This window comes from Lytechinus pictus, chromosome 14 (assembly GCF_037042905.1).
Source record: "Lytechinus pictus isolate F3 Inbred chromosome 14, Lp3.0, whole genome shotgun sequence".
Taxonomy (NCBI): Eukaryota; Metazoa; Echinodermata; class Echinoidea; order Temnopleuroida; family Toxopneustidae; genus Lytechinus; species Lytechinus pictus.
In genome coordinates, this window is record NC_087258.1 from 22,949,006 (window position 1) to 22,972,317 (window position 23,312).

General features: G+C 38.5%; 2 protein-coding genes across 2 annotated transcripts; one reads left to right on the top strand and one right to left on the bottom strand.

The window, feature by feature from the left end:
* Positions 1 to 862: 862 nt before the first annotated feature.
* On the top strand, positions 863 to 3,070 carry LOC129276107 (fibrinogen C domain-containing protein 1-like). The gene is made up of 3 exons (XM_064109161.1): positions 863 to 1,077; positions 1,642 to 1,903; positions 2,802 to 3,070. Exons 1-3 carry the CDS (start codon positions 931 to 933, stop codon positions 3,068 to 3,070), a joined length of 678 nt encoding a protein of 225 aa, XP_063965231.1. The 5' UTR covers positions 863 to 930.
* A 2,646-nt stretch (positions 3,071 to 5,716) lies between these two features.
* On the bottom strand, positions 5,717 to 21,808 carry LOC129276457 (small ribosomal subunit protein mS22-like). The gene is made up of 8 exons (XM_064109507.1): positions 21,383 to 21,808; positions 19,500 to 19,633; positions 18,971 to 19,135; positions 18,071 to 18,214; positions 16,469 to 16,552; positions 14,483 to 14,628; positions 8,454 to 8,562; positions 5,717 to 7,329 (listed from the first exon to the last, which is right to left on the bottom strand). Exons 1-8 carry the CDS (start codon positions 21,489 to 21,491, stop codon positions 7,225 to 7,227), a joined length of 996 nt encoding a protein of 331 aa, XP_063965577.1. The 5' UTR covers positions 21,492 to 21,808; the 3' UTR covers positions 5,717 to 7,224.
* Between the last annotated feature and the right edge of the window lie 1,504 nt (positions 21,809 to 23,312).

Genomic DNA, 23,312 nt, shown 5'->3' on the forward strand with positions numbered 1-23,312 from the left:
TTCAGTGGCTTATAACAGGAAGTCAGAGCACCCTCCTCACTGCCTCCATGCTGGTAGCCCCATTGCTGCAGGGAGTTGCTTCTAGGAGTGATTCTTGAAGCAACTTGAAAGTGGTTTTCAAAGACAAATTTGCTCTGAGCCAATCAGATGCAAGGATTTCAGTGGCTTATAACAAGAAGTCAGAATACCCTCCTCACTGCCTCCATGCTGGTAGTCCCATTGTTGCAGGGAGTTGCTTCTAGGAGTGTTTTTTTAAAGCATCTTGACAGTGATTTTCACCTACAAATTTGCTCTGAGCCAATAAGATGCAAGGATTACAGTAGCTTATAAAATATAGTCCGTGATTTTTTTTTCATGAACTACTGTACCCCCAAAAGTTAATCTGAGTGCAATCTATTTATGTATTTCTTGAAATGATGCCTAATGTTTATTTTTTTTAATTTAATTTTTTTTAGTGTCATACTTGAAAGGCGATCACGGGTGCGAGGAAGCCTGGGGGTGCATATAGTTTGGAATTCGTATAGCCCCCTTTGAAGAGAAAATCTCATAAAAGCGCCGCGCATGCGCAACAAAAGCTGTTTTTATTTTTGTACAAATAGGACCACATCAGCGATTTTTCCGGTGTTAAATTTTTGGTGTTATAATTCAACACCTATTAATATCTGTGCTTGGAACTTTTACACTCTTTGGTGTTGTGCTAAATCTCTAGGGTGTATTTTTAACACATTAAGGTGTTGTCATCTCGGGACCCTAATTGTTGTCAGTTTTATTAAAACGTACCCAGTTGTTGAAGTTTGGTGTCACATTTTATTTTATCATTATTTTCATGCTCTTATTTACAATATCAAAAATATTTCATTTTGTTTCGTTCTCTATTTTTGAATAATAAATTGTATTTTCTTTTCTTCAGCAGTTTGTGAGAACCATTCGATGACCCTAAAGAGCCTCCCTCGTGATTGCTCGGAAGTTTTGTTGTCAGGGGCAACGGGAAGCGGTCGTTACATCATCTACCCACAAGATAACGGGGATCCATTCTATGCGTACTGTGATACGGAGACTGATGGAGGAGGATGGACGGTAAGATAGAGGACAGATAGATAGAAAGATAGATAGATATAATAGATAATGAGATAGATAGATAGATAGAAAGATAGGTAGGTAGATAGATAGATAGATAAATATATAGCCAGATAGATAGATGGATGGGGAGATAAATATATTGAGATAAAGAATGATAGACGAACGGATATATACATGGATAGAAATAGAATAAAAGAAAAAAGATTAGATGGATGTATGGATAGAAAGGTAGATTGATACATGAATAGAATGATAGAGATAATTTACAAAAAATAATGAATTTATATGGATAGATCATAGAAGTGGATCAGTCTCTTACGGAGAGATCAAGATATTGAAAGAGGGGATGATGGATGACAACAAATAGAAAGAAAGAGGGTGAGGGGAAGAGAGAGAGAGAGAGAGAGGGATTTAGAGGGGTGGAGGGAGACCCCGAGAGAGAGAGAAGGATCGATAAAGAGATAAAAAGAGGGAAAAGGAGAAGAAGAAAAAGATGTATAAAAAAGAAGAAAATTATTAAAGAAAACTTACATATTCCTTTCTTTACTTCTACATTCCAAGGTGATTCAAAACCGCGAGGACGGAAGCGTGAGTTTCTTCCGGGACTGGAACGACTACAAGTACGGCTTCGGTAACGTCAACTCCGAGCACTGGCTCGGGAACGATAAGATTCATCGCCTCTCAGCCCAGACCTACTACGTCCTCAGGGTGGAACTCGAGGACTTCGAAGGTGACCGGAAGTACGCCGAGTATGATTACTTCCGGATAGGTGACGAGGAGACGGGATATAAGCTCCTACTAGGCACCTACCAAGGTGATGCAGGTAGGTAGGGAGGAAATGGGGGGGGGGGGGACATGGACCCCCCAAAAAATTAATGGCTAAGAAAAAAAAAAGGAAAGAAAAGGAAAAGGGCTGCAGTACGATACTATTTTCAGAATATTTATGCCACTAATATCTATAAAAAAAGATTTTTGTGTAAAAAAGTTTAAAAGTTAAAATTTTGCTCGCTCACTTTGCTCGTTCGCAGCTTTTAAGTTTTCGCTCACACATCATATCAGGCCCGCTTAATTTTTTTTAGTTCATTGCGCTACTGCCGGGAGGGAGACAATGAAGGGGGTATGGGTGGTGTGCGGGGGAATTCAAAGCCACAATGTAAACTATGTTCTATAACAGAATTCAAATTAGTTTCCTTTTTTATAATCTTTATATGAAATCATTAAACAAAGGGAATGTATCACAGATAGAAGTTTCAGAGAGCGTTTTATCAAGATGTCTCCTTGGTTTTATCAACATCGTCAAACACGTTTTCAATTCGACAACTTTCCTTGATTTTGATTGGTTGAGAAGCAAAGGTGTCTGACTGTTACTATGGTAACTGTTGGATATTAAGACAATCGAAAAGTCATTTCATGAAAACGCACGATATGTCTACTCTTTACAATAGGATTAGCAGAAGAAAAAATAGAGAGAGGAAGCAGATGAAAAAGGAGGAAAAAGGAGGAAAAAGGAAGAAGAAATATAGAAAAGGACGATTTGATCATATCAAGGGCTATCTTAGAAATCTTATTTCAGTGTCTATCTGTCTTCGCCTGTTTTTTCTCTACCATATTTGCTCTTTTCATTCTCGTTACCCTCCCCCCTCTAATTAGTCTCTGGTTTTCTGTTCCCTATTATATCACATGTATTTTTCTTCAATTTGATTCATTCTTTCGTGTTTTAGAGGACTCGCTCAGTTTCCATGGCAACAAAAGGTTCCACACGCACGACCGGGATTCGGAGCACCAATGCGCCACGAACAGCAAAGGGGCGTGGTGGTACGGCCAGTGCTTCGAGAGCAACCTGAACGGGGTCTACAAGGGGCGACCTCGCCCTGCCAGCGCCCATAACATCATCTGGTCTGGGTGGAAGGGGTACGAGACGGCTCTTAAGAAGGCTCAGATGAAGATCAGACCGGCTTCCTACCACAGCAGTGAGGCAACGGACGGTTAATAAAAGGGATGTATTCAGGAAATTAAAGACTCAAAAGTGTATTAAAGAGCACATGAACCAGTAGCCAAAAGAGCCCCAACGCAAGTGCTTAAAGGACAAGTCCGCCCCAACAGAAAGTTGATTTGAATGAAAAGGGAAATCCAACAAGCATAACGCTGAAAATTTCATCAAAATCGGATGTAAAATAAGAAAGTTATGACATTTTAAAGTTTCGCTTAATTTCATAGGTTATATGCACATCCTGTGAGTCGGTATGCAAATGAGACTGATGACATCACCCACTCACTGTTTCTTTTGTATTTTATTGTATGAAATATTCTAATTTTCTCCTCATTTTCAAGTGAAACAATGATTAATTCTTCCATGAACATGTGGAACTAACATTGTTTAATACTATATGGTTCAGTCAAGTTGGTCCTTATTGTCATATCTGTAAAATATAAAATATTGTTTAATTCAAACAATAAAAAACAAAAGAAATAGTGAGGGACATCATCGACTGTCTCATTTACATGTCATTGAGTTGTACATATCACTATTTTGTAAAAAATAAGCGAAACTTTAAACTGTCATAACTTTTTTATTTTACGTTTTGCTAGTTTGATTTGTCTCTATTTATTCAAATCAGCAGTTTCCCGGGGTGGACTTGACTTTTAACTACTCATATCTGGCCAGGTTAATTACCCAAAATGCAACATTCTGACCAGTGTAGTCTTGGAACATAAGCCCTGTCCCATTGAGTTACCGGTTGGCTCAGTGGGTAGAGAATCCATCTGACAACCGGGAAGTCGGTAGTTCAAGCCCACACCGCATTGGACCAAAAAAGACTTAAATTTAAAAGATGCGAGCTGCTGCCACCCATTCGGCGTTCAACAATTTAACGAATAGAGCGACGTCGATCACAGTGGCTGCCAAGCCCATGGTCAAAATGAATTTTTGGAGTATTTCTTTTTCAGATTTCTATATCAAATAATAAAATAGGGATATTAATTTTCATTTTTCACTTGAATGATAGCATGCTAATTCACGACTCAATATATGGTATTCATATTGCAATTGTGTTACCAACTAGCAAAAGAGGTACCTTTCCTCTCAAAAACATTTAGTTTCAGAAATAAAATTATATAATTTTTCATTTTCTGTACTTATACTCATATAATATATCTCAAAATATATAGTTTAAGACTAGATATTTATAACCAAGAGCATAGGCTTGTTTGAGCATGGGGAGGTGCACATCATGGGGAGGTGGAACTAAAGTGTTATGGGGGTGCACGTCTTTGGGAGGTGGAACTAAAGTTTGAAAAATCAGCTGTTGAAAGCAGAAGGGGTACAAATTAAGTTTTGCTTGCCAGTGTTGGAACTCCTCTGCCTCAGCTGGAGGGTGCCTGTGCACCCCCAGCCTACGCCCTTGATAACACAGAGTCAATGAGAGACCACACAAGTGTTGGTCAGTGTGCCCACTAAGAGGCCCGTATTCTGAAGTCAGGTTTAACTTAGACTATGGTCTCTGTGCTAAAATTATGGGAAGCCAAAGGTGTCAAAATATGTTATTAAGTTGTATGTTTCTCATGTTTGCTGTGCTCTTTCCTGATTCATCGATGGTGAAGACAATCATCTATTTATACTTCCTAGACAATTATGAATGATTTGAGAGCCAAATGAGCTGAAATATGATATATCTACCGTTAGTGATTTATAATACGATTGGCTTTCCATACTTAAACCACAACTTTAAACCCGAGTTTAAGTTAAACCCGACTTCAGAATACGGGCCTAAGAGTTGAATATACTTGACCCTGGGTCCTAACACATGAATCTGCAGTAGGGGGTGAGGAGGTACTTAGTCCAGGCTGAAAATCATTAATGCAATATATAAAGCAAAATTAAACAAGCAAAAAACACAGAAAATTTCATCAAATATAACGTTATCAAAATTTTCACTTAATCATGTTTTTGGTGTAACAGTTGTATGCATGTTGTCTTGAATATGCAATGATTAGACTGATGATATTATATCCCCACTTTCCTTTTTCTTATTTCATGATATAAAATGAGATATTCTTTTTCATTCATGAGTTTGTGTAAAAGTTAGTTTCATTGATGATGATCTTACACATTAAATCAAGTCAATCTCATTTCATACAAAAAAAGTACAAAATAACAAATAGGGAAAGGACATAACCGGGTGTTCATTGCATATCCATGAAGACACAAAACTTCAAAATCTCACATCTTTGTTATTCTTCGTCCAATTTTTATCACATTTTTATCATTTTGCTCATCTGATGTTGGTCAATCAATTTAAATCATATTATTTTCAGCCTCGAGTACCACTTTAATTGCATATTTCAACCTACTGTTCTGTGTGATTAAAAGTGGGTATGTTGGTATGTGCATTCAACAATAATCTTGTACGCCAAACTGGAGGCTAGCAGAAGAGCTCAAGGCACATGTCCATCCTGTATGGTGTTTACTATTGTGAATGATTGAAATTATTCACTCAGGTGCTGATATCTTGTAAATAAATCAATACTGAATTTACGATTCAATAGTATGTAATTGAAAGTGATGTTTTTGTACATTATATAAATTGTAAAATCAATAAGCATGAATGAACAATACAATATACTTTTTTAATCTCTGTATATTTACATATGGTTTTTTATTAGCAATAACATTTATATAAAATATCAAATTGACAAAATCCATTAATTTGTTATGATTGTATTCTGTCTTTAGTCCATTATAAACTAGGTGGTAAGACAATAGTCTTCAGGCACAGACCTTTAGTTTTTGCACAGTGCATGATGCAAGAGTCTGAAGAAGTGAGACTAGATTGTCTCATGTACTGTGACTGTTTATATCATTCGACGCACACACAGAGGGTTTGGAGTCTAGTCTCCCAACTAGACATGGTATCATTTGTTAAAAGTGTCATATTTGAGTCTGTGCTTGCAGACTAGAAAGCCATCCCGTAGTAATGCCCCAAATTTACAAACATAAATAGGTTTGACAAGCTTGCCAATCACTATGACATATACTCAATGCTCAAGGAATTCTATTGCAGGTCTATTACATCTCTGAAAATCTTTAGGTTTTAGCACGTAGGAAGTAGGAGCAGCAAACAAAATTCTCAATGGAGGTTCTCAACGAGACCTTTATCGTCATGATACTCTCTTTCTGCTACACACTGAGCATTCTTTTTACTCTATTCCTCCTGGGGTTTCATAAAGCTGTTTTTAAGTTAGGAGCAACTTCAAGAAAGACTGGTGATTCTTTCTTACGCGCTTTACCATTAACACTTTGGTGTAAACCATTTACCACAAGAAAGGATAACCAGTCGTTCTAAAGTCACTCTTAACTTCCAAACAGCATAATGAAACACCCAGCTGAGCCTGAAGGGCTACTTCTTCCTTCAAATTTATTTTGAATACCTGATTGCTGTCAGGTATAAACAAAGAAACATCAGCAATGGTTGCTTATTTCACTTTCTTCTTCTACATTCAGAGTATGCTTTTGCCTCTGTTCTTATTGTCTTGTTGACTTGTGACTTCCTTCAAAAACATTTCAATCATTTATTTGCAGTATGGCATAACAAAGACACATCAGCATGGGTTCTTTATTCTACCCTCCTTCCGCTTTACCAGGAGTGTGCTTCTGGCTCTGTTCTTGCAATTTCCTGGTCTTGCAAGGCTGGTTCTTCCTTCAAACACATTTTTAAGCAATTGACAGTCACTTATAATGACTGATAATACTCTCATTTGTCTAGACCTCATGCTTCTCCTGTTTCTGGCTCCATTCTTGCAATCTCCTGGTCTTCGAAGGCTAGATCTTCCTTCACATACATTCTAACCATCTTTTTGCAGGCAGTCACTACAAAGACACATCAATAACAATCTGCTCGTGTTTCCGGTTCTCTCCTTACGTTCTCCCAGTCTTGTTAGGGCTTGTTCTTTCGTCATATATATTGTTGCCGTTTGATTGGAGCCAGGTCAAACAAGGAAACATCAGCAGTGATAAAACTGTTATTCTCCTTGACCTTGCGCTTTTGCCTCTCTCCTTGCATATCCCCAGGCTTGTGAAGCCACTTCTTCCTTTAGACACATTGTAGCATTTTGTTTCCAGTCGGGTATAACCAAAAATCCTCAGGGTTATTCTGCCAGACCTTGTGCTTCTGGTTCCCTTCTTGCATTCTCCCAGGCTTGGAGAGCCAGTTCCAGTTTCCCAGAGTGATGCGAGTCCAGTCTGATGTAAGCCTGCAAAATACAAAGGATCAGACAATGAATTAGGAATTGATGATAACAATCTGATGGTATGGATATCGTGGAAGAGGTTTATGGTACACCATGTCCTAAAGATTGACAATCAACCTGCATCAGATATTCAGATATTCAAAATTTTTTGTCATGCTCAAAATAAAAAGAAATTACATTGGCATAAAAATCATATTCCGGCTGTTGGTAAACAAAGAACAATATATAACATATAATCATATGATAAATAATTACAAAAATAATGGCATTAAATATACAATACAAAATTACACAGTGACATAATACTAACCCAAAACAATCTAATAGTACGCTGCAAGGGCAGCTGCACTGAAACTCTACCTGATGCCGACATTGAGCAAACACCACGCCACAACATATCACACTACAAAAACACAAAAACCCACCCACATCATACCATAATAAACACATTACAAAAACTCCACACCAAAAACACACCCCATATCACACATTACAAAAACACATCACACTACAACACAACTCACAACACATCATACCAATCCACATTACACACCACTCAAGGTCATCAACAACACTGATGTCGAAACAGCACCCATCCAGTGCTGAAAACCACCACCACGCCCGGCGGTCCCCCCACAGGACCAAGCAGCATAGCCTCAGCACAGCCGCCCCTGCAATGTATAAAAGTACCTGAAACATCAAGTTTCATGCAGAAGAAAGTTTAATTCTCAATGCAATCACAAAACCTACCACACTCTTAACCGATATGAAATATATAGCACAGTCGTGTTGAGTTTTCAAACACTACGGTATATGTCCTACGTTAAATGAAATTTCATAATTATAATAATGATGTCTCCTCCAGTCTTGGTTTCTACAAAATAAGGCACTCATGGTGCTTGCTCTGAAACAAAATGGGGTATGATTCAAATGGTACACATCTCATGCAAATTAACAACTAAAGTATGTCTTAATAAATTTCAAATCAAAATACATGACATTCAAGACATTGCACTTTTCTTTCTGTATGAAATTACATTTTTCTTTCTGGATGTATCCTTAGGTGCTCAATAAGTTTTTGGCATACTTTGATAATTCTTTGTAGTTTACAAAAAGTTTTGTCTTACCTTAATAAGCTCTACAGAGTCTAGGTTGTGTTCTTTGGCATCCTGAGCGACTGGACTTGTCGGATGGATGATGTTATATAAGTGGATAAGATCTACTGCCTCATCAAACCTGTAATAACAAAATACAAGGAAGCATGAATGTTTGGTGCATAAAAGTTAGGGAAACAAACTTTCGAATTGTGATTTTGTTGTTCCATCAAACGAAAAATTATAACACAATACATTTTAGCGGTGGGTTGTTTAAATATAAATAATAATAATTCAATATTTATATAGCGCCTATCAAAATTTCTCTAAGCGCTTTACATCACAAAACCTAAGTACTTAACTTAACAAACTAAACTCACTTATCAACTTAACTACCTTACATATCTAAAATACCAACTTAACTACGGACAAATTAACTGTAAATATCATACTATTGATGGAAGAGATATGTCTTAAGTGCTACTTTAAAGGAACTTAGAGAAGAATGGGATCTTAAGCTAAGAGGAAGTGAGTTCCAGAGTTTAGGAGCAACAACTGAAAAGGCTCTGTCGCCATGGGTGTAAGAGGTTGCCTTGGGAACAATTAAATGGTTCTTGTTGGATGACCGAAGTGATCGGGAGGGTTGGTAGGTGTTGATCATGCTCATGATGAATGAAGGGGACTTTCCTTGGATGCTCTTGAATGTTATTGAAGTAATATGTCCTCATATTACTCATATGTCCTCATATTGTAGGGATGATCCAGACTCATTAAGAGCTCGAAGATAAATAGTCATGTCATGTCCCCTTGAAATTTCCAATCTTGTCAAACTGCTCAGGGAACGCTTCCTGTAAGTCCCGCACTGACTGTATACGGTGTCGTTCAGTCTTCTCCTTCACAGATTCTCGTATCTCATTGATGGTGACAATACCAAGCTTTGTGCATGTTGGGAGTCCAACAATGATTGGTCCATTCGCGTCTACGACATACCAAGTCTGCTTTTCCCAACGTGAGTCTTTGAATTGACTTGAGATGACTATGGTACCCAGACAAGGAAGTTGAGTTTCGCCGTACGCTGTCAACTGCGCATGAGTGGGAGTGCTTGTATCTCATAAGTTCCAAGCGATGTATTCTGAAGTTCACCTTGACCTTCAGCTGATCCTCAAATAAGCTCCACAACTTATCAGGCTTATCTTGCTCCTCTGGAGATAGACCTGAGGCATTAATCTTTCTGAGGCCTTCGTTACCTAGAGCTATCTTAATTTTAGTTGCTTGTTTCCTAGGATCTTCTATGTTATTATCTAACAAACACAGCTCGGTTCTCTGTTTAAACAGTTTAAACTCTTCAGCTACATTGCTGACACTCCAGTTCATTTCTGGAAATCTGGCCATGATTGCTTTGTGTCAAGGCCAACAAAATATGAAGATGTATTGTGTAGTTTGACTGTTAACACTGGCAAAATGCAATGTAATGTGATTTGTAGGAATGCTTTACATCAATATAAATTCATGCAAAATTCACATTTACACATATAATAATATACACCAATTGCATGTACAATTAAAACAATCATGTAGTTGCAAAAACTATCACAATAACGCACAGTCACATACAATATGATTTGACTTGGACCGAACTCTCTGGTCCTGGAACCGATATACTCAGAGAACAAATATAAAATGTGCTTTTAGACAACGTACACTTGTAAGATGAATCAAAATCATCAACTAGTTTGCATGAATATTGACCTGGATATATGTATTCACACTTTAGACCTCATCCGGTCCTGGACTACACATCAACTAGGATTTGGCTTTAGATTCGCCTTGCTGGACCTGGTCTTATCAACATATACCTTAGACCTATTTGCCAGTGGTCCTGGACTATCAACTAGATTCAGTATCAGATTAAACTGAATCAATATCTGGACCTGTTTACATTTGGTCCTGGACTGGTCTAGACTATTTAGACCTAATAAATCCGAATTACTCTTTGGACCTATTTAGACTTGGTCCTGGATCAGTAGCTTTACCTTGCTTTGGGCCTGTTTGGTCCTGGAATCCTATAAACACTACCGTAGATCTAGACTAACTGCCTCTTGGACCTGCAGATTGGTCCTATTACTTAGCCCTATTCTGGCTTGGACTAGTCTAGATTTAATCTAGGCTAGGTCTAGTTTCTTCCTAGCTGACAACACTTGGCCTAGTTCTTGCCAAGAAACATGCTTCAAAACATTGAAACATTAAATCGGTCCTGATTTATAGACCCATTAGTCTACACATTTAGATCTAGGCTTAGATTTAAATTTGACTGGTTCTGCAGTCTCACTCTTAAAATTCTAACCTAGTGGTCACGCTTAGATAAAGCGCTGAACAGCTATAACATACTTAACGTTCTAGTCTAGAACTGGTCCTGGTCCTGTTCAATTTTGGACCTTATCATCCTTTTATCAAGGGTTCTAACTAATACTAAGTTCTATAACGTACGTTAGACTAGATTCTTATCTAGGTCATTTAGATATCTAGAAATCTAGATCAGACTGATTGACAATAATTGAATAAACATATCACAAATTGGATATTGACACACATCAATCACAACAAAAATGTCAACAGCTAGTATCAAGAATTGGTATCGATTGAATAATGCAAAGTCAACGATATTGATACATAAAATGACATGAAAATGTGATTATGAGTCCACAGTAGAACTGAGTTCAGGATTTAAAATTCAAATGATTTTCCATCTGATCTGTTCGTCAATGTCATTTGATTGATCTAAGTTCTCATCTCTTTTTCTCTCTGACGATAGGTTCTGCATTCATTTCAACATCAAATTCGAGTTCAGTGTATAAATCATTCATCACGATCACGTTGACAACCTTGCACTATCGCGATGACGATGATCGATCGTTGATCGGCGCTGTCACCCGTTCTGATCCTTCCGGCCAGCAACGCAACAGTTCTGTTTTGTCCCAGCTAAGTAACAGTTCTGAACTCCTGGTCCCGGTCCTGGTCCAGTCGACACTCGACAACATTATCAATGACAGTGGTGATCTAATGTGTGCCCGTAAGCGTCCATAAAACTCACACATATTCACCCATTCAGTAGCAAAATAAAAACGACCCAGCAATTAATGTGTGCCGCTCGAGCGTTCATATAACTCACACATATTGCGGTACCGGTACCGTACTCCTATCGTCTGCGTCGCAGGTTCCGAGCGTTGATCGTTCAACCAAAATTAGCGTCGAGAGCAAACGACCGTGGCAATGTATGCTCCTTAGCGTCCATAAAACTTACACATTGCTCACTTTCCCGTTCCAAGGATTGATCAAAATATCAACAGCATCACCGCTGCCACCATGAAGTAATATGTCCTCATATTGTAGGGATGATCCAGACTCATTAAGAGCTCGAAGACATAATAAATAGTCAGAGTACAATCAGTCTTAGGAACTAGTAGCCATGATGTTTATTGCTCTAATGTCATAAATAGTCATGTCATGTTCAATAGTCATGTTCAAACTTGTTACAAACCAACAGCAAAAGGAGGAGGATTTTGAAGAGGATACGCTTCTCTACTGGTAGCCAGTGCAGTTGCTTGAGTGATTTGGATATATATATCAGAGCTGCCAACATTGGGATGATAGAATCCAGAAGATTTCACAGAGGTATGATTTTTTGAGGGAGCGCGGCGAAATGTCCCATGGACGGGAATTTTGGGTAGCAAAACAACATTAAGAAACAACATTTGATAGTATCTGACAGCTGTCTAAACCAGAAAGTCAAAAAGGGGCCTAAGCTTTCGATCCTAGCAGAATCTTCGTCGGAGGCAAAATGACAAACATATAAAGTGGAACAACCATAATATAGACCACAAACAAGCTACAGCAACACTAGAAACAAGGAGACAAAAGGGGCATTAGTGAGTAGAGAAGACCAATCAGGTTAGTGAAGGGGATGAAAGAAAAGGAGTAGGCAGACACAAAGGGAAGTTAGTGTAAGTAAGGCCAGTAAAAGACCTCAAGCCAAGAGGGATTAAAATAATGAGGCAGGCAACATCAAACAGGATCTGGAACAAAACAGTGATAATGGGATGAAAAATTTTGGCACAGAGATTTAAATGCACATTAGAGAGATTTCATAAATTGTCATTGACTAAAAATATACTTCAAGCTTCAGGCAATACAGTAGCGAGTAGAACATAACATGATTCATAAAAGAAGGCATTCAACATGAATGAAAATACCTTTATTGTCCATAGGGGGAAGGGGCTGCAGTAGTGGTAGATGAGCTTGCCTGGCCCTGTAAGTGTAAAGACTTATATGTGCCCTGTTTAAAGTCTCTGAGGGCCGAGGGATTCCTGAGAAAATTGCCTTTTTGTTGCAAGGCGCGCACAGCCAGCCAGCGCCAGGCCAGCTCACTCACCAAAGAGAAAATGTTTGAATCCGATCAACCCAAGTGAAAGTAGGCAAGAAAATCTCCACTTTGCTTCTGTTCTTCAGGATTGTCAATAAAATTATTCCTAAAAGTCTGGGTGTAATTATAACAGTAACCCATCGTTGATCCACAGTTTCAGCTCGAATAAAGCGCACACAAGCTTCCGAAAAATGCATCGCAGTGCTCGTGGACTTCCCTTCTCGCATAGCCTCCTGCCGCGGCGCGGTCTGCTGTAGACCAGGCAGGGCCGCGCCGGGGGGCATGTGCATGGAGTGCCGCTGAAGTGTTTCCATCACACATATTGCAAAACCAGGAAAAAAAATTGCTTGTTAGACTAATTCACCAGTCGTTCGGTAAAATTATCTTCATTTACATTGGAAATCAATGTACGATTATACAAAAACTAGTAAAAGCTACTGGGTAAAATTAAAATGTGATAAGGAGGTTCCACGTGGGTATAAAGGGACTTGAACATGCTAGACTCGTAAAACAGTCGTTTGTATGAATTTTACAATTTAACAGCTAAAAATCACGATTATCCGGGAGATTTTGGCATGGGGTCGGGAGAACGGGAGATTAGATCGAAATCCAGTATTCTCCCGCAGGATCCGGGAGACTTGGAAGCTCTGATATATATTTGGATATAAATGCAGCTTTTCGTGTGCTCTCCTGAAAATTTCAAGTTTTCAAAATTTAAAAGCCTGTCTAAAGCTTTGGATTTTGGGTCAGTAATGTGAACTATAGTATCTTAATACCATGACTAGCCAGTTTAAGAAAATAGCCTGTGTGGACAGATTCTTAGAATATCTATGACCTTGTGACCGAGCAGTTTGAAGGAATCCATCATCTGGATTAGCAATGCTACCTACTCAAGCAAAATACAGATTGGTAGAGGTTACAATCAGTTTGACGTGAGCAGTACTACCACTTCCGGAAGTTGCACCTCCCCCCACATTGATCCCGACAAAGGTCGTGATAAATTGGCCACAGTTTATTCCCACAACCATCGTGTGGTAAGATTTGGAGTTTTCATTCCTGTGCCGTAAAATTTTACTCCAACTAGGAAATTACGACCGAACACAATTAGTAACATCAAGTCCAGCTGCACATACATCATTCTTAAGCTATGAATCTACTCTACCCACCCAAATTATATTTTGATGGGGGTGTGCCTCACGAAAACCCTGAAATGGAGGTCCAAAGGAACTGACTACAAGGGTAAAATACAGGGTCTTGTGCTGGTGCTGTGCATTTGGGCACTCACCATGCATGGTGCCAGCGGCGTGGTATAGATAATGGGAATAAGAAGCCGTGCTTGCAGCTAGCTTTGCAGTGCTCGCGCTGCACAATTTAGGCAGGGCTGTGGAACGGAGATATTTCGTAACAGGGGTCTTGTGAACGGCTTCTGAACAGAACTTCTGTCTTTCGGATTATCTAGAGAACTGAAAATGAAGTCTGAAAAAGGAGGTTATCAAAGGGGCACGTCCCCGTACCACCAATGTATGTAAGTGCTCCCCCCCCCCCCCCCCAGGACCCAGCCATGCTATAATAAAAAAGAAAATTGAATTTTTCTTCATCCACCTCTCTAATATGAATTTAAAAAAAAACCTCATTAACTCACAAATCTCTCTGAATCATATCTGTCAATAAGCCATCTATCCTCTTATGTTTGGTGAAGTAGTAAGCCATACCACCGAAGTGTCTAGTGGATCGAAGAAGGTCGTACCTCTCATTGCTGGCAATGTCTTCATAGGCCTTTTGATGAACCTGGTAGAAAAGGAGAGGGAAGAAAAAGGAGAGAGATGGATTGATTATTATAGATAAAGGTAAAAGAAAGTAGTTGCAGCAAACAAATCTTTCATCAGAAAGCCTTTAAAATCAAGGTTAATTACCACAATCTTATCATAGATCTAGATCTTGTACATTGAAATCAACTCATCTTTGTGAAATCATGAAATCTTAGCTGAGATCCGATAATTCTGATGATAACTAACACAAAAAGCAAAATTATGTGGGACAGTGTATTAAAGGAGAATGAAACCCAAAATTGAATACCACATAATATCATCGATAAGTACATGACAATCAAAATGAATCCACTTTCTGATTTCCTAGTATGGAGTACCACCTCTTCAAAGTTGGGCTTCTTCAGGTTCGAAGTCTCTAAATGGAGATCGCCATTGTTGCGGGGTTCGTTCAAAATTGTGACGTCAGCAACGAACAACTGCTCTCGGTAGTACGTACCGGTACTTCCATGTATTGTGCATAATGCATAGCTAGCTATATGGGCTGAAACCGCCCCCAAGTTTGCATAATATAGATACTATTTTTTACCAGAAATAAATAAAATATACACATAAAACACTTGAAAAAATTATCAAAAAGCTATTTAAATTATTTTATGGTTTAAAAACACAAATTGATGAGTTTTGATGAAAATTTTTACACATTTATTTACGATATCCAAATTGGCAAATTTGACAAAGCTAAATTTGTACGTACTGTCATATACCCTGAACCAAGTGATCGTGTTATGTTGGAAGTTTGGTTATTTATCCCGATTGAATATCGGGAAATTGTTGATTGTGCTATATTTCCACATATCTAATGTTTATTATTTGTTACCGTCGATTTTAAACAAAACAAAACTTATCGCGTAAGTTTGTATTGAAATGGGAGGTCCGAGAGCCTACGACTTCGAGCCACAATACTCGGCAGAAGAAATCGCTCAACGAGAAGAGCTAGAGGCACACGGCGGCGCACGGTCAGAAGCAGCCACCCATTTTTTTTTTTTGGAGATATTTCTGGCCTCTTCTGCGGATCGTGAATTCGGTAATAGCTAGCTGCATTTTGTCCCCTTTTTATACCGATTTCGGCAGCTGTATGCCTGGAAGTATACCATCCTGATCAGCATTGGCCGATGTGTTTTACGCTAGCAATCACAGGCACGCGCCGGGGTCGGACAACGAGTTGTTCGTCGCTGAGGTCACAACCCCCCATGGAGATATGGGGAGTATGAGCAAAATGACGACCTCCACGGGTCTTTCGAATATAAAAATATTGATAACTTTGACTTGGCATATCATGGGAAATACGAAACCGTTCTGCCTCATTTTAATTTTATTTTAATTAGTGAAATGTAATCGGCTTATGACCAGATAATAAATCTATCCTTTCATTTTCCTTTAATATTGCTTGGAAAAATACCAGACATTTTATAGAATTCTGTGCTCATTTTGCTAATTTCTCAGCAATTACACATTTTTTTACAGAGCCAATTGGCACATATTTTTTATTCACACATACAAACACTTGGGGGTATCATGTTATTGGATTCTGTTTGAACTCATTTACAGGTCGTTACCACAACTGGTATTTATCATTAAATTTACTATTAGTTGAAAAGCAAAATTAATATTTATACCCATGTTCATATAATACTCATTATACACCGTAATGTATCTCTGAATATCCTTTTTATAATATTGAATAAAAAGAAAAGGAAAGGGGGCAACCTGATGATGATTAAGACTGGGGTAAATTATCTCAAAGGGTGGAAGGAAAATATTTAATATCCATGGAAACATGATTTGTTTTGCAAACTTACTGCCAAGAATCCGGCTGCATCGGGTTCAAATTGCACACACGCTGCGTCCAGTAGAAACTCGTGCCTCTCATTGGCAAATACGGTCTGAAAGGACAAGAAATGAGATATGATAAGAAAATGAGATGGTCACCACTGTATCAGCACCTATGTCTTCTATGACGAAGTTTGGATGTAACTTGCAGAAACTCATTACTTTATTCTCCCTAATAACAAATTCTTCTACAGTCAGATTTCCTAAGGCCCCCGTTCCACGAAGGGGAGACCTTTGAAGGACCTTTAAAAGACAAAAAATTTGCTAGGTCTTACAGCAGTCTGTCTCCAAGATCACTGAAATTTGTCATCTCTGTGGAATTGCTCAGAAAGACCCCTCAAAGAACTCTTAAAGACTGATATTGATTGATATTTCTTGTCTTACAGGACTTGGACAATTCCTATAGATATCTTTCAATAGTCTTTCAGAGATCTTGTATGCAACAAGTGATCTTTCAGAGTTCTTTCTATGGACTTTTCCTGGTCTTTCAATGATCTTTCAATGATCACTCATGAGTCTTACAGTGAACTCTGTAAAACTCTTGAGAGACTGTCGAAAGATCATGGAAAGACTAATAAGAACTTTGAAAGTTCATCGAAAGACCACTGAAAGACTGCTGAAAGACCACCAAAAGACCATTTTCATAAAAGACCATTTTCATGAAAGACTGCTGAAAGACTGTTTTGAACCATTTCAAAAAGTTTTGGGACTCACGAGGACCACGAAGACCATTGAAAGATCCATCAGGAATCATGAAAGACCAGACCTTTGAAAGATCAAGCAAGTTTCATGATCTCACAGCAGTCTTTCAGAGGTCTTGCTCTCTGTGGAATGGGGGTTTAACCAGATTCATCTTCAGATCAAATCACCATAGAATCAAAGTTAATTAAATACCTCTCTCAACAAAACATACATATCCATAAGCACCGCTTAACTTGGGTTTAGCATACTGACTACCTTTTAGTCAGATAAAAGAAGTTTTAATTAGGAAATAGCGAGATGCTACATTAAAAATGCAGGACCTCATAAACTGAAATCACTGCATGTATTTGAGAGGTTCAATTTATTGTACGATATCTCTGACCCCAAGTCTTCCAAAAATTGTCAGTATATTTTCATTTAGATCCACAATTCTTTGTATAATTTGGATCAACTAGATCCTGAATGCTATTAAGGCAAGATTAACACAGACCTGCCAACCTCTGTGAATGAAAAATTGTATTCTGTGATAAAAAGTGTATTTCATAATAAAATACGTGGCGCACTCGCTCATCGCGGCGCTCAAGCTGCATGCAAGCTAAAATGCGCACTGCTCTTGCACCCTGGTTTTAACAAAATGATTGAAAAAAAAACAAGTTACCTGAAATTACATTGATCTAATAACCATATTTGTGTAAGTTTTATGAAATAGAGACATATAGAGAAGATATTTCTTAATAAATTACGATTTTTAAAAGAAAAATGTACTGCCATATTTTGGGTGCAAAAACGTACTAAATACGCCAAAAACGTACTGGTTGGCAGGTCTGTTAACAGTTTTGTTTTGGAGGTTGAATGAAAAAGAGACTTACTGGAAGTTGTTCATCATGGAACAAAGGCGGTACTTCCACCTCTCTCCGCTCCCTGGGGAAATAAATCTGCATGATCCTATCTCTCTCTTCCCAGCTCGCCTTCCGGAGTTGCCCACTTCGTTCTCGAACTACGACAAATCTTTTCTGGGCGTGGAGAAACAAAAAAGAGATAATAAAAAATAGAATGCAATGCTGAAGATTTTATTGAAAGATTGTGGATGGTGCTTTAGAATATATATATATTCAGAAGGCAACTACTCCATGAACTGATTGCTCAATTCAAACATGAAGGAAACATTTTTAAATTTTGAATTTTAGTTTTGAGGTTTCAATTAAGTTGCAAATTTGGGATTTCCGCGATTATTCTTAGTCATTATTTATGCTAGTGAAAGAAAAATAATGATGCATTAAAGATGAGCGCAGTTTATGTAGAATCTTGTCTTTTTTCTTTTTGATGAATTTTTTAATGATTTATAAAGTTCTCTTTCATACAAGTTATTTGGTGTACTGTAACCATAATAACATGTTGTCAATTTTCTTGAATGGGATAATCTTCTCAATAAAATCCAATTAGATGACAGATTCAGAAGAATCATGTTCGTACAAAGTTGAGACAAGGTGTATTTTCAAAGAGAGTTGTCACTCAATGGAACAATCTACCAGATGAAGATATAAAAAGTTCAACAGTCAATTACAATCACATGAGGAAAAGGTGTGGAAAAGATCCTTAAAAGGTCCTTGATATGAATAATCCAGAAGAAAATGTTCTATGTCCATGCTCTACCCATGCCCCTCGATAAGGCCAAATAAGTTTTAGGTACCAACTTTGGGATGCAGAGGGGCAAATAAGTTGTGCATGACTTCATGCCTACTTCCAGGGTAAATCCAAGGTAAACTCACTCTGTCATTGAGTCCGTATGTGATGTCCGTGAAGACAACGTTGGCGGTGTCAAGACCAGCTAGACCCTCATCCTCCTCCAGTACCTCATCAATGGGTGTTCTTTCGGGCAGGACCGGTGGCATCTGAAGTCTCCTCTTAGCCTCTTCCTCTGCCTCTTGATGCATCTATTTAACAGGTATGGAAAACAGAGAAAAGTATAGATATATAAAAAAAAAAACTTGGGAGAGCTAGTTCCCAGTAGATATTGACAAAATGTATATAAAAATTTAAAAAAATGACTTAAAATGGAAGAGAAACAGTGCATTTTCAAAAATCTGTTTAAAAATAAAAACTTTATGTTGCAACTCATCATTATTAGGTCAAACCAACATGTCAAACCCCCCTCTTAGGAAAAAGCTAGATCCTCGACTGCCGTCCCACTACCATTTCAATACTTATTTTAAAGTCTGAGCGGTAGTTTTGCCCTGCTGGTTTTTTATATAGCGAGAGCCTCGAGTCACTACATCCCAAGATTCTATGAATTCCTACCTCCTCTAGCTTCTTGGAGCTGACTAGTTTGTAGTTAGGAGCCTCCAAGGTCTGTTTGGCAGGCTTGAAAACCTTATCCAGCTGAAGACCGGTTATCCTCTTCAGCAGCCTCTGGACTTCCTCATCTTGGAAGCCTGGAGAAATGGGATCACAGATGGTAAAATGAAGAATCAAGATGCTGAAATTATCTGGTTTACAGGTTTGTTGGTCAGTATAGCAAGCAGAGGGAAGAAGGGATTCGGTAAAGGTTTTGATTTAAAAAATTCCCACTTTTGACGAGCAGATCGGTTTGAAACTCATGTATTTTTCTTGTGGAGAAATCATCATTTTTTTCAGGGTTTTTTACATCTATTCGTGAAGCGAATTCCTCTATGATACAACCAGAGGAGATGCATTCCATAATGGCTGTGTTACTCCCAGGCCAGGCTCTCTCTACCTCATCTCTGGACTGAATGATGAGCTTATTTGCCATCGTTGACTTTCCTCTATAAAATCCATAAAAGCTTTTGATATTGCATCTCTTTCCTCCCTTTAAAAAATTAATTAACTAGTGATGTTTATGCAACATCCTGCTGTTGATCTCCAACATAAGCAGAGGAGGAGGAAGAAGAAAAAGATGATGATTGGTCATTGGAAGCGCAGCAATGCCTTTATCAAATCACTCAAATGCAGGCTAGATTTGTGCTGTAGACATGTGTCCAAAAAGTCAATAGGTGAGTTGGCCTCAAATTTTCTTTCTCTATTTTGAGTGATCAATGTAGTTATTTTCTGGCAACCAAGTTGATTACATATATCTATTGATGTGACATGTTTCCACGGCTCCTCTCAGAGGCTCAAACAGGCTAGGTCAGCATAAAGACTTTAAAATGCCTATTTTTAGCCACTAGCCCACACAGTATAGCCTATAGGCTACACCAGAAATATTCCAAGAGTTTGGGGAAATATTCCACTGATTCGTAGCATATTTTTCCAAACTCTTGGAATATTTCTGGTATTTTCTGAGCCATCCAATATAATATAAATATTCATGCTGTTTGACCTGCGACCCTCGCATGCGATGTTTTGGAATCAGCCGTGAATAATTACAATTTTGAGGATAACCGGAGGATGGACACGGAGTGAAATAAGGGTGTAGAGTAAGAAATTAAGCATTTTTCTTTCTCGTTATATTTTTTGTCTATAATTTTTACAATAAATAACTTTTTTATCCCACCTTTGTCACTTGGAATATCAGATCGGGTTCACGGTCCCGAGGTTCGGATAGGTGTAGCGGTAGTGAAGTGGAGCCTGCACGAATTTCGCTCGAGCTCGAGGTATACCCCCCCCCCACGCCTTAAATTAAATGAGGCAATGTACGACAATACACCAGACGGTGGCCTGTACTTATAGAGACGAAGATGTATAGGCCGTATAATTAAGACTATGCACTTCTATTCCTTTACAAAATATGCAAATATTTTGCATCGGCTTTGCCCACTCACACGTATTGCGAGGTTAGTATTACTATTAGTAATAGTATACCAGGCTTTGCCTGGCACTTTTTTTTTTTGCAACTTCACTTGTTCTCTTTCTGATTGTTATGAAAAAAAGAAATAAAAATGAAGAAAAAAGATCAACAGAATAACCGAGAAAAAATGATAATTAGAGAAGATGTAAATATTCTTTTAAAATGAAAACGCCGTTAAAATATTAATCCACAGTCCCACACAGTGCCAGTGGCCGGCTCACTCAGATTCAGAAATAACTTTGCCGACTACATACGGGATCACTCAACTCACACAATCTGTAAGGTATGGGACCACACCTGCACACTTCACTCAAAATACGAAGACGTTTTATAATGAAATCAAACAGAAAATTAAATATGTGTTTCAAATTTCTACCTCTATTGTTGAAGGACGATTTACATAACTTGCGTCCGGTAACAGGAAGGCTAAGCAATGAACGAATCGACGAGTATGTCGATAAAAGTTGGCGACTTCTATGCATCATTTTCGTATGGGTTTTGTCCAAATTCAAGCATGAGACGTTTCACCTACTCCGGCGTCAAATAAGCCCTGACGTAAATCTAATCCTCACGAGCTATTCGCACTGCACTCAAGGCAAGTTGGGGCATACACTGCGACTAATAAGAATTATTTTACGGCATATCTCCTTCTTTACATCTTGGACAAGTTTGTAGTGTCTTCGAGTAGACCAATCGAAAAAAAAATGTCACATCGAGGACGAGGGTTCGAAAATTACGGAAAATTCTCAGCAAAGTAGCTGGGATTATAATTATGTTTTAGATAAAAATTTCATCCGATTTCAATGACCTTTAACCTTTTGCGCGCTGATGTTGCAATCTTGCACATTCGTACAATGAAATTCAATAATTGTAATAATTAGTTTTCTCCCCTACCTTCAAATTGGAGAATCTAATGAAAGGCAATACGGTAGTTATTGGATAACATCTAAATATAATAATCACAATTGGTATCAAAGGTGCAACGTGGAAATCTTAAATTCAAGAAAATAACATGGAAATAAAATTATTATCCCCCAAAATTAATTCAGCGTGCAAAGAGTTAAGCACTTAAGCAGTGGCGTACCTAGGATTTTCCACAGGGGGGGGGGGGCAAAACCGTCCGACAAAAAACTTGACAAGCAAAAAAAAAAAAAAAAAAAAAAAAAAGGTCTTCGATCACAAATAAAGGATTTCGTACCAGAAAAAAATTGACAAGCAAAAAAAAAAAAAAAAAAAAAAAAGGTCTTCAAGCTCGTCAGGGGGGCTTTGAAGGTCTTAAAGCTCGTCAGGGGGGGGGGGGGGCAAAAAAGGTTTTTCAAGCCCGTCAGGGGGGGCAAAGATACGTTTTTGCATGGGTTGTGAGTGCCCCCCCTGCCCCCCCCCCGTAGGTACGCTAGTGCACTAAAGAAATGATAAAAATTATGTAGGGCGTATAGATGGGCAAAACTTATAAAAAGTGACGAGATTTTTTAAAACCTCTTATTAAGAGTCTTAGGAACGGGCTTAAATCATCTGGGACACCCATTTCGTAAAACTTGTTATATGATAACAAATTTGCAGTTAAAAGCTACTGAAATTCACTAAGAAATGAAGATCATTTTCGTCCAGAGAAATATGACAAGCAAAAGAAAGAAAACATTTTGGGGGGAGGGGGTTGGTTACTACAAAGTGTAGGTCATATTCATATCTCCATGGATTTTGCCATGCACACCTACCAGAATTCCAGGGGGTGCTGCCTCTGGAGAATAACACGTACATGCAACGTTACACCCCCAGCACCCCCGCTTCCCATGCAGGACCATTTACCCCAATCGTGGGACAGAATCATATTTCAACGTTGCTCATTTCATTTTCGATTCCCACTTGGTGCGCTAGTGCCCTTTGGTAAGCCATTAATTTACCTCATTACTAGGTCCCTCGGAGGGACCTTAAGCCGTCAGTCCTCTGTTTGCTTGCTAACAAGCATTCATAAGCAATCGGGTAAAAATCACCACCATTTACAAAAAAGTTTTTCATCATGAGAGCTCAAAGATATTAATGATAATAATAACTGTTCATATTGGGCAATACTTAACTGCGCTGGCCCCCTGGGTATACGGGTAACCATTCATCTCACCTGGGTTCATAGGCAGCGGAAGCGGGGGAGGTGGGTCCTGTCCCCCCTAAATTTGAGGTGGGGGGACGGACGTGCCCCAAAACTTTCTGTTGATAACCTTTTTTTTCTTCTTTTTACTTGTCAATTTTGTTTCCTGCGTCCCCCCTAAATTCAGGTTGACCCCCCGAAAATTTTCGTGGTCCCCCCTAAA